The sequence below is a fragment of the Schistocerca serialis genome, chromosome 2, assembly GCF_023864345.2.
Source record: "Schistocerca serialis cubense isolate TAMUIC-IGC-003099 chromosome 2, iqSchSeri2.2, whole genome shotgun sequence".
NCBI classification, from domain to species: Eukaryota; Metazoa; Arthropoda; class Insecta; order Orthoptera; family Acrididae; genus Schistocerca; species Schistocerca serialis.
The window spans coordinates 549,224,245-549,239,979 of NC_064639.1; the positions used below are offsets into that span (position 1 = coordinate 549,224,245).

Consider the following 15,735-nt stretch of genomic DNA (forward strand, 5'->3'; position numbering starts at 1 on the left):
TTTAAAAAGAATAGGATGATTCCTGCAGTTGCAATTGTATACCTTTCCGAATCGATGTTAAAGTATTTCTATGCAAATAGTACTGCAACTTTGAAGTCGTAAATCTTGTGTTCAATTTGACAATTTCTATAGGCAAAACAATAGGCTATCATTTTTTAATGTGTATCCACATTTACTGAGACTAGAAGATTCTGAAAAAAGTTGTATTTTCAGTTATTTGTACAATATTTCAACAAAGAAGTTTTAAGCACTACAGTTATTAATAAAAACACACTTAAAATTAAGGCTGACTTAAAAATTTAATACTACATCATATGCAACAATTTAATACAACATAGCAAACCATTTTTTTTAAATTTTTATGTACAATTTTACAATCAAAAACATTTACAGCAATGAAAATTTGCATGGTATGTAAGTATGTATATGTATATTTTATACATTTTCCTGTTAAAATTCAAGCAATTAGAAGCTTGAAGTATTGTTACATATTTTTTCCAATTGGGCTACAGAAACTTTGGTTAACCATGAACTCCACAGCTACTGCACGACCCAAAGCTAGTAGACACTTTAACACAAGTGTGACTCACATGGAATGTTTCATGAAGTTGCTTATAACACACACATTTCAGTGAAGACCTTGATCATAAAATTAAGTATTCATCACAGCACTGCAAATGTGAAGACAATCATTGTCTGCAACAAATAAATATTGCACTGATTGACTGACTGTGCTTAAAATCAGTTTGATGGCTGGTTTACCAGCCATTATAAAATTATGCATAAAATGTAAGAAATAAATAAACATATGAAGCTTTATAACAAATTATACTGTGAGGACAAATTATGTATATAAAATGTATACTTCAAAACAGTAATCTGACACTGCAGATAAATTCAAGAGCAGAACCTATAATAAAATCTCAATGCCTAACATTTAAGCCATTAACTGTGATACATGCACAAACTCCATATAATGGCAGTATTTCCAAGGAAACAGTCATTCTTTATGACAAAAACTGCATCTGAAGATTGTATATGAAATTTTCTGTAACAGCAGCTTCACTCAAAGATTATTTGCAATAGAGACCCAATTTTCTTGAAACAATTTGAACATTTGTAAGATATACGAAGCACCCTTCTCATCTCATTCCTTCTACATTATGACCAGACGTTTGTTCCAGAAGCCTTACAGAATGAATGGTAACATTGCAGTTAGCAACATGGTCCTACTTGTTCACACCAGTGAGCTGAATTTTTTTTCATAAGAGAGGCTGTCCCCTCGGTGAGAAGGTGACGCCGGCAGGGGGCGGTTGGCCTGATGCCACTCCATGAGGATGGCTCATGAACACTGTAGGTGGTCCACCATGATGGGGGAAGGTAGACATTCCACTGCTACAAGAACAAGAACAATAAAATAATAAGTCACGACTGACATCTGCCCAAAGGATGAAGGAAATGGAAGGATTCATTTGGAAAGAGATACAGCTACTGGTTCATAACCATATTACTGAAACATGCTGAAGCAGTTTTTCTGCAAAGAAACTGGGGGGGGGGGGGGGGGAAAAAAAAAAAAAAAACACACACACAAATCTATATACTTTCAAGATTTTACAACAACAAATAATTTAATTACTGTCTAAAGCACATATAAATCAAGTTTACACACAACAGTGAACCTAATTATAAAAAAACTTTCATGCTCTCATATAACCAACACTATAACCATTAATCATCATAATCATGACGTACGACATTGAATATCAATGAAACAGAGTCACAATAAAAGTAGTTAATAGTTGTGTCCCTTCGAGTTTAACTGTTGTGGAATTACTGACAAGTTGTTCCAGTCAACACATGGAGTAAAGTCCCAACGAAGAATAATAATACAAATTCAAACAAGTATTTTACTAAATTATTATATGGAGGAAACTTCAATTAAAATACAACTTTAAGGAAAAACCTTTCTTCCTCCGGCACAGATGATGTGCAATTGGAAAGAAAACTAAAAACATCATGACTATCAATGTATCTGGTTGGGTAGAAACATCACTCATAGGAGAGCAGAAGGAAAGTGAATTTAGTTAAGCCAATGTACCAGGATTGTACAACAGACAACAAAACTTCATAGATGTAATAATTTGTTTACAGCACGATAATACAGATTTAAGCTTGCACAATTCTAGACTTCCAACAAAGTGAGTAGAAGAGAAACTATGTTTTCATCTTGTTCTTTCCGAAAATAAGTCTTAATTACTTCCACAGCATGTGTACTGATTCCATATGAGAGCATGTCAGACATGTTTCTTGAAGTGGTGACAATTCATGTTTCAAACAATGCCTGTATCCTTTCGGTGACTTCATTTTTGAGAGTACACTGTCCAGAAGAGACTCATCATCACACTGCATTCCCTTATTTTTTTCAATTAGCATTTCTTTTTCACATTGTTTACCAGTTCCCCCCCCCCCCCCCCCCCCCACTCCCCCAATACTGATTTTAGAATGATCGAATTTATTAAGTCTTCTTACGCTTTTCATTTGAGAACTGCTTTTACAGGTGACTGATTTCGGCATTGGCTGCTGTTATTTTATTATGTAATCACAACTCTTTTGGTTTAATAAAAGTCTGTGTCCTTTTTTAAAGTATTACTCGTGTGTCTGATACCAATTTGTTCCATAAATTTTCCTTGACAGACGAAACACAGACATTTTAACTTCTTGTTCAATATTTTCTTTGCTGTGGCTTTTCTTTTGATGAATGTTTTACTGGTGATTCTTTTGTGTAATATTTTGATAGATATTTCGGTACATTGAGAAATAAATAAGGAACCGCTCCTGGTTCTAGAGACCACTTTTATCTTGGACTTTTAACTTATTTACTATCAATGGCTAACAAGTCTGCTTTTGTGACAAGTTCCTCACCAAAATGTGAATCACACACAAAACAATTATCAGCCAGATCTCCGTCTTTCAGAGATTTTGCTCTGACCCATTTGGAAAATTTTACTTTGTTTTTTTTTTTTAGATGTAATAAAATGTTTACGTTTCATTTTCCTGTAGCCCGATCTGCACACTGTAACGAAATGCATGGGCATTTCTCCTCCTCCTCCTCCTCCTCCTCCTCCTCCTTCTTCTTCTTCTTCTTCTTCTTCTTCTTCTTCTTCTTCTTCTTCAAATATGAGTAACTGTAATGCTTAACACCACCTTATCGCCATAGTCTTCAACTCACAATACCCTAAACAAATTAAAAAATAAGCACAAGAATACTAGCAAGAATGCTGCTTGTAGCCCACAGGCATGCTACCTGTCCTCGGCTACTTGTTTAACATGCAGGGAGTCAGCACACTATGTCCATCACATCTACATTTGTAGCCTTCATGGCAATGTATGGTGTGAGGCTGAAGGTAAACAGGAGAACCAGAGTAGTTTTTATTTTCCCTATTTCATTTACAGATGGTTCACCCAGAAGAAAATTTGCTAATATCTTCCTTTTAAGCCCAAATTTCAACAAATTTGCCATTAATGCTTTTATGTGAGGTGTCAAAGGAAGTGATATAGTTCTTAAATCACCTTTGAGAGTGGATCATGCTTCCTTCTGACAGTAGAGACCAGCACCTGCCTTCCCCACAACTACAGTTATGTGGTCTTATTACATTAAACTGACTGGAGACCTGATGTTTGTGACAAACTCCAGTGAATGGTAACCTATCATGAAACAATACTGGTTTGTGTGTTTATGCTGATCAGCAACTAGTCTTTGCATATTACAATTTTCTACTGACGTAACCTACCTTCCTGTAGACAACAGTGTCGACTGCAAATGACCTCAGAGAACTAAGTACTATTTCACTGATCCTATCTCACTTCCTTAGAGTACATTAGATGCTATTTTCACTTCTGACAAATCCTCCCAGTTAAGAATGATACTAAGTTCTGTTTCCCAGAGTGACTCCAGTCCAACTGCATGCCTGTTTACATATCTTCTGTGCACAACATGGGTTTAACAGCTGCCTGTGCACAAGTGCTCTGCTTTACAACCATACACTGTCTAATCTTAAAGGGAAATCCACAAGGAGTTTTAACCTCAGCAGCCATGAATTTAAAACAAGACTGGATAACCTCCAATACAATTTTCCTTATCTTAAAAAAAAGAAATATCAAACTGACCTCTTTAATTTGACTTGCAATTTACTTTGCTTTTGCAGTTTATACAATTTCAAAAATTTGTAGTGGAGCTACAGTTTTTTAATTTGTCATATTTTTTTACGCCCAGTTGTAGCCTACGTATGACAGATCAAATTAAACCAATTTAGTTTCAATACTGCCTATACTATTTTTGTGAGTAAACCCGAATTATTTGTCTTTATTATAAGCTGTTCCTCCTCCTTGGAGCATTCACAAGGGAAAAAAAAGAGCCTGATCCAACAACAGTAATGATGAAAATTCATACTTTAGATCCAGCTTGCTAAGCTGTACTCACCTGGGTGGATAAGGCCCTTGTGTGCCTGGTGGCTGCGGTGGTGGTCCTGGTACCTGATGCTGTTGCTGCTCATCACGAGGTCTAGGGCCAGCCGGGCCCAAGTGAAACTGGGGTGGCAGTGTCATGGAACCAGTTGGCGGAGGCACTGGGTACTGGTCAGGGCGTGGAGCGGGTGCATAACTGTACTGTGGTTGTGGTGGTGGCCCTGATGGTGGAGGTGGTGGCTGCTGAGCAGGCATTCCCATGGGGAAAGGAGCACCCATTGGCACACCATTGTATGCCTGTTCATAAATTATCAAAGTAAAATCCGAAAAGAAAAAAAGATAAAAAAATTGTTTCATTACAAAATGCTGATGGTACACAGTCATTTCTATTGAACATGTGAACATGTGCAATTTCTTTGGCTTCTCTGTGTAAATGGTTTGTAAATGCACAACAACATTAACATTTTATCACTTAACTTTTGTTACTCCAAATTATAATTTCAGTAGCTTGTTCCGCTTAAAGGCATGGCAGACATGTGCCAAAATTAAAGCACCAAATCTTTCCTTTCCATTTTCATACACTGTTTCCACACACAATGTAAACTTTGTAAGCAGTTATAATGGGCAAACATAGAATTACACGAAAGAAACTCTCCTTTTACATCACACTTTTGTGGTGTCCCTTTCACTGGGTTTTCATGTATACTTTTATTGGTGGCCAACTCCCATTCCACTGATTAAATTCTTAGTACAACCAACTGACAACATATGATTAATAATATAAAATAATGAGTGTTACATGAACTTTGACTTTTGATTTCTGCAGTGCAATAATATCATGTGTATAAATGTTGTAAAATTGTCTGTTAATCTTCAGTGTATGCACATTTAAATGTTTGTGAGAATTTTCATAGGATGAAGTCTTTCACAACCAAATGGCATAGCTGCTAGTAAATCTTTCAGGGTGTGAGGTCGTGGTCCAAGAAACTCTTCTGCTCCTGGCGTTTCATCCAGGACTGCATTGGACATCATCAGAGGCGCTCCTCCACTAAGTCTTGCCGAGTCAGCAAGACTCGGCAGAGGAGCGCCTCTGAAGATGTTTAGTGCAGTCTTTGACGAAACGTCAGGAACAGAAGAGTTTCTTGGACCACAACCTCACATCCCGAAAAGTTTACCAGCAGTTTTGTGAGAATGTGCCATTAATTTTTAAATGAAAATGTTTCATATTTATTTATTGCCATTCTTTGATGACCATTTCACTTAAAAACATTAGCATCTCTTGTGGAGACATATAATACACACTTTGGTTTTTCGTAGCATATTCTATAGCCATCATTTCAAAACAATTTACTGGTGCTTATGAAGGCTTCGCTATCTATGACAGAAAAGTTGCTAAAAAGTTTAACAGTTAACATGTCACTTATCTTACCTTAATACATGAGATGCCAGTAAACTAGATAAGTGAAAATTCTGCTCCCATCCACTCATTTGTGTAGTTCTCAATTTGTTTAAATATTTAGTACTATTCCAAGGACTTGAGCTTCATTTATAAGCATTCAGTTATAACAGTAACAAGAAATACAACCAGAACAGCATGGTTTACTCGACTGAACCCACAGGGAGATTGCTTTACAAGAATTTATGGATACCATGTGAAAATTATTCAGGAATGACAAAAATCACAATTTTCTGTAGTTACCATCCTGGCAACTTGCATACTTCAAAAGCACGAAATTTAACTTAATACTTTGTAAAGTATGTATATAATTGTGCAATTGATAGGAATCTCAGACCACAGACTACTATTAATGCAATATCATTTACAATTATCCATTTCTTTTAAATGCCTTTTAAGGAATTAGAGAGATTAATTTCACTGTATAACTAATTTTTTTATGCTTTTTAAATTTTATAATGAAATGGCAATAGAAAATTTGTGCTACAAATGTATTTTCACTAATGAAGTTTTAGCTACTCTTGTCCTGAATTGACATGTATATATAAAACATTGAAAGTTGACCATTAATTTCTTTACTTTAAGACTCTTCAAGACTGGACATAATTCTTTTATTATGATACTCAGGGATTTCTTAAGAGATTCGTTTTTGCACTAACGTTGGTGCATACACTTTCTCTTTGTCAAGTGCTACCATTTTTATTCTCTCATCAATTACTTCAGTTGAAGGCATGCTGGATACTGTACTAGCAGAAATTTTATTCTTGCCAAATGGAAACAGTAGATGACATCTGAAGCTGGTTTGTGAAAGTATGTACGTGTTCATTTTCAATGGCTATGGAAGTCCAGTTTTAAAGATAGTTATGCTGCAATGTCGTGCATAATCTTGCTCAATTCCCATCTCTGGATAGATCATGTTTTAAAGTAAACATTAACTATTTAATATCTTTCAGCATTTTAATGGCTTCACTCAAATTATACAGGGCAGTCACAAACAGTCTGAAAAGCTTGTAACGGTCTCTAAGGGTGGGTTGTGCTGAGAAATAATTGTTAAGAGAAAAATCTGACGTGATGTGCCGTTTCCGAGTTAATTAGCTTTAAAGTCAGCCATTCAGACTGTTACATGTGCAGATTCAAGTAGCCCACTAGATATGGTGTCGCAAAATGTGTTCTCCTTTTGGTTTCCTAAAATCAAACGAGATGAAACAAAAACTGGACATACAGCAGCAACTTTGTCCTGCTGCCTTCTAGTCCCTGCAAGCTTCACCACACAGTGCTCCTCTCTCTCCCCATCTGTACCTGCCATGCTTCCTCCCCCTTCCTTGCCTCACTCCAGACTGCCGTTTTTGTTCAACACAATAGTTGCAGTCTGCTTCGAGAGGCTGGGAGCCTGGAGATAGCATCCATGTGCGTGGGAAGATTGGCTACCCTTTTTTTTCTTACTTTTGTGTGTGTCAGTGCCCTTTTCCTTTCTTTTCTGAAGGAGGCTTTGGCCGAAAGCTCAGTGTTTAACAATCTTTGTTGTGCCTGTCAGCAACTCAATGCCTCATCTTTATGGTGAGTAGCAATCTACAATTTTAATTGGTTGTCCATAAGAAGATCAAACCATACAGTGAGTAACTGAGCTATTAGAATGTATGTGTAAAAATAGTTAATGGTTCATAGTTAATTTGGAATACACCAAAGGACCAATTGTTTCAAACTTGTGTTAAGGTTTGCATCTAACATACCACTAGAGGCCAATAATCGTGGTTGACAGGCACATAGAGTACTGAATTTTGGTTGCCCTACTTCATGGTGTGCATTGGTTTCATGACTCTTCCCAAGAAGATTTTTTGAAGTACAAAGGTCACTCAGAAAGTAATGCACCAATTTTTTTTCTCCCTCAGTCAACAACAATGGTACAAACTCAAAACTTTAGGTATGCAATATCTGAAGTTTCCAGAGTGTGTGCACAAACTTTCTGTTTCCTCTGGCAGGTAGCATAACTGCAGCAACATTTCAAACTGGCATCTGTACATGATGTACATTATAAGCAGTGTGCCACCATTGAATCTCTCGCTGCAGAGAAAGAAACTGTAGGGAACCACCACAAAACAATTGTGTAGAGTTTATACAGCATCTGCAGAAGAACAGTTAGTACCTGAGCAAAGAGGCTGAGGTCATTTCGAGAAATTACAGACTAATATTCCTAATTTCAGTTTGCTGTGGAATTCTTGAACATATTCTCAGTCCGAATTCAATAAATTTTCTTGAGACTGAGAAGCTTATGTCCAAAAAATCACCACATTTTCAGAAACCATCACTCCTACGAAACTCAGCTTGTCTTTTTCTCAAACAAACTGCAAACTATGGATGAAGCGCAACAGGCAGACTCTATACTACTAGATTTCCAGAAAGCATTTGCTATAGTGCCCCATTGCAGGCTGTTGAAGGTATGAGTACGTGGAATAAGTTCACCGATATGTCAGTTTCTCAAAGCCTTTTTTTAAATAACAGAGCCCAGTATGTTGTTCTTGACACCGGGTGTTCATTAGAGAGAATGGCGTCGTCAGGAATGCCCCCAGGGGACTGTGATAAGACCGTTGTTCTCTATATACATAAAAGATCTCAAACAATGGAAACTCCAGGTAGGAATAACAACAACATAGGAAAAGACAGATTGCTAATTACCAAAAAGATTGCATTCCGGCCCGTGATACTGGAGTTAGCAGTCATGTATGCACGAGGTGTGCTTGCTTGCTTCTTCATCAGTAATAAAAACACACGCGCGCGCGCACGCACGCACGCACGCACGCACGCACGCACACACACACACACGCGCGCGTGAGTGAGTGCGTGTGTGTTTTTTACTGATGAAGACATGCCCGAAAACTTTATGCAAGTGTCTTAATTGTGCCTGTCTGCAACTGTGTGTCTTCTTTAGAGTAAGTAGTAATCTATCTTTTCCTACATTGTATATAAATGATTTGGGATTTGGGGATAGGATGGGCAGCAATCTGCAATTGTTTGCTGATGACACTGTGGTTTACAGTAAGGCGTCAATAGTGGAGTGGCTGTAGGAAGATACAACATAACTTAGTCGAAATTTCTAGTTGGTATGATGAATGGCAGCTAGCTCTAAATATGGGGAAAATGTAAGTTACTTCAGATGAGTAGGAAAAACAAACCTGAAATGTTTGGATACAACATTATTAGTGTACTGCCTGACACAGTCACGTCATTTAAATATCTGTGCATAATGTTGCAAAGTGATATGAAATGGGACGAGCATGCGAGGAATGTGGTATGGAAAGCGAATGGTTGTATTTAGTTTATTGTGGGAATTCTAGGGAAGTGCAGTTCATCTGTAAGGGAGACTACATACAGGATGCTGGTGCAACCTGCTCTTTAATACTTTGGGACATGCACCTGGTCAGACTAAAGGAAGACATCGAGGCTATTTGGAGGCGGGCTGCTAAATTTGTTACCGGTAAGTTTGAACAACAATAAGTGTTATGGAAATGCTTCAAGAACTGAAATCTGAATCCCTGGAGAAAAGGCAATTTTCTATTTGAGGAACACTGTTGAGAAAATTTAGAGAACTAGCATATGAAGCCAAATGCCGAATGATTCTATTGCCGCCAACATGCATAGTACATAAGGACCAACAAGGTAACATACGAGAAATTTGGGCTCATAAGGAGGCACACAGACAATTGTTTTTCCCTCACTATTTTCAAGTGGAACAGGAAAGGAAATGACTAGTCGTAATAAGGGTATCCTCCACCATGCATTGCACTTTGGTTTGCATAGTATCTATGTAAATGAAGGCGGTTTGGCAGAGCTGTAAGGTTTGCAGCATACTGCCACATCTGACAAGATGCAGCTTGCTGATTTGCTCTTTTGTGATGCCAAGAGACATATGTGAACACATTACCCAAACTCGAGAAGCGCTTCCATTTACTTCAGCACCATAACATCCCGGATTATTGATTCAATACAGGGAAAGAGATTATGTAGAAAAGTAGGGAGTGTAGAAGAAACATAATTCTTTCTTATGTGTGTGTTCAAACAATGGAAAGTCCAGGATGGAATATATTATTGTGTGTACGTTCATTGTGTTCAGTAATTAACTGTTGAAGGAAATAAAATGTAGTGCATTATTTTATGTGTGACTCATGTATTTAGGAATGCTGTTTGGAGATTATTCACACACACTGACAATTCAAGGCCCTTCAAAATAAAGCCCTACATTCTTCAGTGCTATCCGATTCACATGTTACACCAATACTACAAAGGGCAGTTAACTGGAAACCTATAATGCAGATTTTATCCATCTATGAATCTGTAGGCCAGCATCCAAACAAACTACTGACTGTTTGTATACCTCTTCTGTCTTACTCTATTTCAGATAACCAATAGATAACCAATTTACTGACGTCTCTCGTTTTGTTACAGTTACGTACTAACTCATAAGGAAGTACTGCACAATTTCACTATTGTCTTGAACAGGATTATATTCCCCTCATATTAATTTAGCTTCCTCTTATTTATATTTTGAAAGTGGCAGAACCCTGCAATTTTCGTGCACCTACGTGTACACAACTGCCTCCTCAGTTTTTGTAGGGTGCCACTGTGTCTTTGAACTCTTAAGCAGAATTAATATACTTTTTGTATATAGTTGACAAAATTAAAAATGTAGGTACACATTATATTACAAAGATGCATAAATAAAGACAAAATGAAGAGTAGCTATACTATAAAGACGCTTACTTAAAGGTATTACAACACACTGCTGTATATACTCACATTCGCTGGGGCTTGATGTGGGTAGCCGAAAAGCTTAGGCATTGTATGGTACTGCCCGCTCATTGGTGCAGGCTCTCTCATTAGGGTATGGTACAAGTTGAGGGCCTCCACAAGATCAGTGCTCAGTTGTGTAAGCTGAGCATGCTTACGATCAACTCTTTCGAGCTCTTGGTCTATAAGTGGACCCATTGTGTTAACTTGCTCTGAAAATTGAAAGCAACAGCTTTAAATAAAATTTGTCTGTGGACAACACAATTTAAGATTATACCTATACACTAATCTACAATTTTCAAGGGTACACTAAAGTAGAATCTATTATTTGTTTATACATTACTGAAAGCTGAAACAATACTTTTGTAGCACTTTTTCCACCTGGATGATAGTGATATATTAGTACTGCTTTTTACTTTAAAAGACTTGGTGGAATGAGATGTCAGACAAACCTATGACATAAAAGAATTTTTCAAACAAGAACTGGAGGCAAAGCAACTGCACCTCAGATCACCAGTTACACTTAGAACAAACTGAATTCTTGAAACAATTTTTTAATGGGCGGAGCAGGCAAAATAGTAATTCGAAATTAGCAAATGCATTCCCATATGCTACAAGATGTTAGCACATTTCAGGCAGTTGCAGTAGAACTTACGAAAAGAATAGAAAGTTAATTTGTAAAACAATGAAGATAACAAATAATTTACACAGAATGTTTCAGGATCCAAGTTATACACTTGAGTGAAGTGCAATTAGCCACTGTCAACAATAAACTGCAGCCAACTTTGATTTTAGTTGTTTTTCTGATTCTAAGGCTTCAGTGTGCTTTGATATACTAGCAGCCATCAGCATGTGTTGTTTTGGGTTCAGCACGGACTATGAATTGTTTGAGCTCACTGGCCCCATGTCTATGAACATCAGTTTCTAACAAGGAGATATCTGCACCACAATACCTTTATGTATTTTATCAACAATGTCAAGAAATGATGTCACCATTCTGAGCTGTTAACGACTGAACATGTGATGTAGGGACAAAGGATTTTGAGAATGTCATGAGATAATTAGTAATGCACCATAACTAGTATGCACACTACATCATGCACCACAGGCATACATATATGAAGCGGAGGGAGAGAGGGAGAGAGGGAGAGAGAGAGAGAGAGAGAGAGAGAGAGAGAGAGAGTTTGCACATTGCATGTCCCTGATCTCCCAAACTCCCAGATTGATTTCAACCACATTTGGCACAAGAACAGCAGGCCTCACAAGTATCAGCACTGTGGGGTCTATACCTGCTAGTGCCAATGCGAGCGCAAGTACAGACAAACCAAGTTTTTTCAGTCCCTGGCATATAGGCTGCCCTGCACAACAGGAATGTTGTGTGGGAACAGTATCAACCAACCTACAGATCAGGGGAAAGAAGCAGTTTTCCGGATCCTAACATGTAGGCTGTCCTGCACAACAGATGTGTTGTGTTGTAGTAGTAGCCTACTTTATCGACTTGCTTTCAACGCAAACCTGTATGTTAGGGGAAAATACATGATTTTCAAGTCCCTGATTTTTAGCCTGCCCTGCACGACAGCCATGTTGTTGGACTGTATAGGCCTGTTTTATTGAACTGTACTGCAGGGGATACATGTGCCGATGAGCATGGATGGAGACGGATTGAGATGAGTAGAGGAAGGGATGAAATGAGCAAGAGGGAGGAGAAAATGGACGAGGGTGGAGGGAGAGATGCATGAGGCAGCTGAAAGTTGGAGACGGCAGGTGGAAAAATGAAGAGGGGGAGGCAGAAGGATATGATCAGCGGGGAGGGGGGGGGGGGGGAATGGACAAAAAGAGGAGGAGAAGGGAGGAGGAGAAGATAAAGGGAGGAGGAGAAGATAAAGGGAGGAGGAGAAGATAAAGGGAGGAGGAGAAGATAAAGGGAGGAGGAGAAGATAAAGGGAGGAGGAGAAGATAAAGGGAGGAGGAGAAGATAAAGGGAGGAGGAGAAGATAAAGGGAGGAGGAGAAGATAAAGGGAGGAGGAGAAGATAAAGGGAGGAGGAGAAGATAAAGGGAGGAGGAGAAGATAAAGAGACAGAGACAGTGGGGAGGACAAGATAAAGAGATCGAAGTGGGAGGATGAGGTCACCAGACAGAGAGAGGAAGAGGTTGACACAGGGAGAGGGAGGAAGTGCTGTGTTCAGTACATGGTTCTAACACACACATGGACAAAGCCATGGGGAAAGAGGCTAATAATCATATAAAGGGTATTAAGGGATGAGAACTTATGAGTGTACCACCTTCAGAAGCAATGGGCACGAACATGCAATTTCACACCCGATACGAAATTTGTTCTGTAATTTTACATTCAACACCGCTGAAGTATGAAATGCTATGATGCTGCCTTCTACCTTAAATGTTGTGGTTATTTTAACAGACAATACTGTCTGTAATTATTATAACTTATAAGCTGCTGCTGATGGATGTTTGCACCATAAGTTTTCTATGAAAATTTGGGTTGACTAACCAGTAACGATCTTGTAGGACTTCTGTATGTCTGCTGGCACACTCAATTTGAGTGGCTTGTCAGTTCCGTGACCACTCCTACAGAACTGGTGGCACACTACTTTCTGTGAGCAAAACAACCTCTGGTTTCAACATAACAGGGCCTAACCTCATTTCAGTGTTAGCACAGTTGCTACTTTTGTGAAATTGTGGATCGGTTTAGCAAAACCTGTTGTGTGGAAAGTACATTTGTCTAATTTAAGATTTTTTCCCATCCCTGCTTCTGGGGACTGCCAGGCGAGTAGTGCACAGCACACCAGTACCACCAGAGTTAAGTTATTTGCTTCAATCATTTATGTATGTCATGAAACTGAATTCTGCCAAGCATTAAAGAGTTGAAAGAGGACCAAATGTACACAACAAATATGGAAAAACCATCACCACCTGCAAGTCACTACTGTTGATAACAAAACAAAACAGTTTCTTAATTTCATTTTTAACTTAAGTCTGCTACACCTTTTCTGTGTATGCACTCCTGTTCTGCATTTTAAACTGTCTCATTGTTTGCAATCTTGCCTTTTTATGAACTGAAAGCTTTATTTCATGCAGATCATATTGATAGTACTAGAGCTTTTCTCACGTGGTTCTTAATGGTGGTTTATATAAAAACCTAAGATTATATTTTGGTTATCTGTGACATGTATATTTTCCCTGTTCTAAATTGGTATATACTTTTCTATGTTTGGATATTTCAGATATTCTTGTAAGTGAATGTTCTAATTTTTTTGTAAATGATTATTTTGAACATTCACCCTAAGTGTCGTATATCCATAGCTAACAATGAGTTTATCTGTGAGTGTGCTTCCCAGGTATGGTTTCAGTGTCCTTTACACTTTCCTGAATATCTACATAAACACAAAGAAACAGATTACCACAGACCATGAAGTGTGCTTAAAAAAAAGAAGAAGAAGAAGAAGAAAAACACTGAAGAGGAATGAGGCATGACTATGTTAAGAGAGACCCAAGAGTGGAGTGTTATCTATGACAGAAAGACGGAAAAGTAGGAGAAAATTTTGGCAACAGTCTGCAGAAATTAAGACTGGAACAAAAACCCAGGAACAGGTTGTACTGTCCCTTTAACCACATGAAAGACACTACATATTTATATCTCAACCAACAGCACATACATGATGTCGCAGAATACACAATACTTCAGCCCGCTGAGTAACTCCTGTAGGGAGAGCAAAGGCAAGATTAGACTATCAGAAGATTCAAAGTGGCATTTAAGCAGATATTCTTGCCATGTGCCATTAGTGAATCCTAATATGTTAGCAATAGGAAGTACATTCTGTCATGGACTTTGCAGTAGTTTACTGGGTACAGATGTAGATGAATACAATAGTGCCATCTCAACAGTCCTGATGAGAGAAACGTGGAACAAGTTGATATAGTGGTTTTACCCAATAACAAAATGACAAAACAAAAATGAAGCATACCAAACAATAATCTGAGTTAACACACATGTAATTCTTATTTAGAATGAATCGGGGCAAACAAGACAACTGACAACTAACCTTCTAATCTCAGCATTTCTTCTGTATCGGCATGATCTTCTGTAGGGTCAGCTTCATGAAGTAAATGCAGTAACCTAAAGGGGAATAAATACAAACTTAATACATACAGTAAAAATAAAAGAAAATAAAAAATATAAGGAAAGTAACTTTCAAGTCAATATGGAAATGGATAGCCTGGTACAATGTAAACAAAGGTAATTACTCATCAAACAGTAACACGCGTGCATGCACGCAGCTTCCACGCACACGCACACACACACACACACACACACACACACACACACACACACACACACACAACCTGTATGGCTACATTGCACCAACTGAATACATTGTACCAGGACTGCAGTTATAAGCGATGAATTGTGTCAGGTAGAGTGAAAAAGGGGAAAAAAATGAGGTGGGGAGTAGAGTGGGAGGGTCGGTGATGGTAGTTGACAGGTGGGAGGGAGGCAGCAAGTGCATAGGTCAGGAATGCAGGAGGGAGAGGCACCAGACACATGAAACAGGAACGTGACACATGCACAGGCATCTTTGAGTCCATGCTGCACACTATGACAGTGGCGTGGAGTACTGGACTGGGAGAGGATGAAGGAAAAGATGAAGGCGAGGCTGTGAAGAAGATGGTGTAGACATAGACTGAGTGAAATGAAGGTCCTGGAGCAAGGTGGAGGTGAGTGGGGGACAAGGGGCTAGTGTAGTTTGAGGCCAGGAGGAAGGAGGAAGGATGTGTTGGCAAGGATAAGGGTTTAGAGCGGCCACCCACTTCACACATCATTGAAAAGAAACCTTCCTAACTACAAAAAACCCCAAACCCTTGCCTGGTTCAGGTTCATCGACAATACAGGGCTATTACAAATGATTGAAGCGATTTCATAAATTCGCTGTAGCTCCATTCATTGACATATGGTCACGACACACTACAGATACACAGAAAAACTCAAAGTTTTGTTTGGCTGAAGCCGCACTT

General features: G+C 38.5%; 1 protein-coding gene across 2 annotated transcripts in view; it reads right to left on the reverse strand.

Annotated features, from left to right (window-relative positions):
• Positions 1-280: 280 nt before the first annotated feature.
• LOC126457535 (signal transducing adapter molecule 1) overlaps positions 281-15,735 on the reverse strand; it is a 56,441-nt gene continuing 40,986 nt past the window's right edge. For both annotated transcript variants that reach the window (XM_050093892.1, XM_050093891.1), the window contains 4 exons: positions 14,766-14,839; positions 10,712-10,914; positions 4,481-4,761; positions 281-1,395 (listed from right to left, as the gene is read on the reverse strand). In XM_050093892.1, the coding sequence (XP_049949849.1) occupies positions 1,263-1,395; positions 4,481-4,761; positions 10,712-10,914; positions 14,766-14,839 (691 nt within the window). In that variant the 3' untranslated portion in view covers positions 281-1,262. The remainder of the gene's footprint in view (positions 1,396-4,480; positions 4,762-10,711; positions 10,915-14,765; positions 14,840-15,735) is intronic.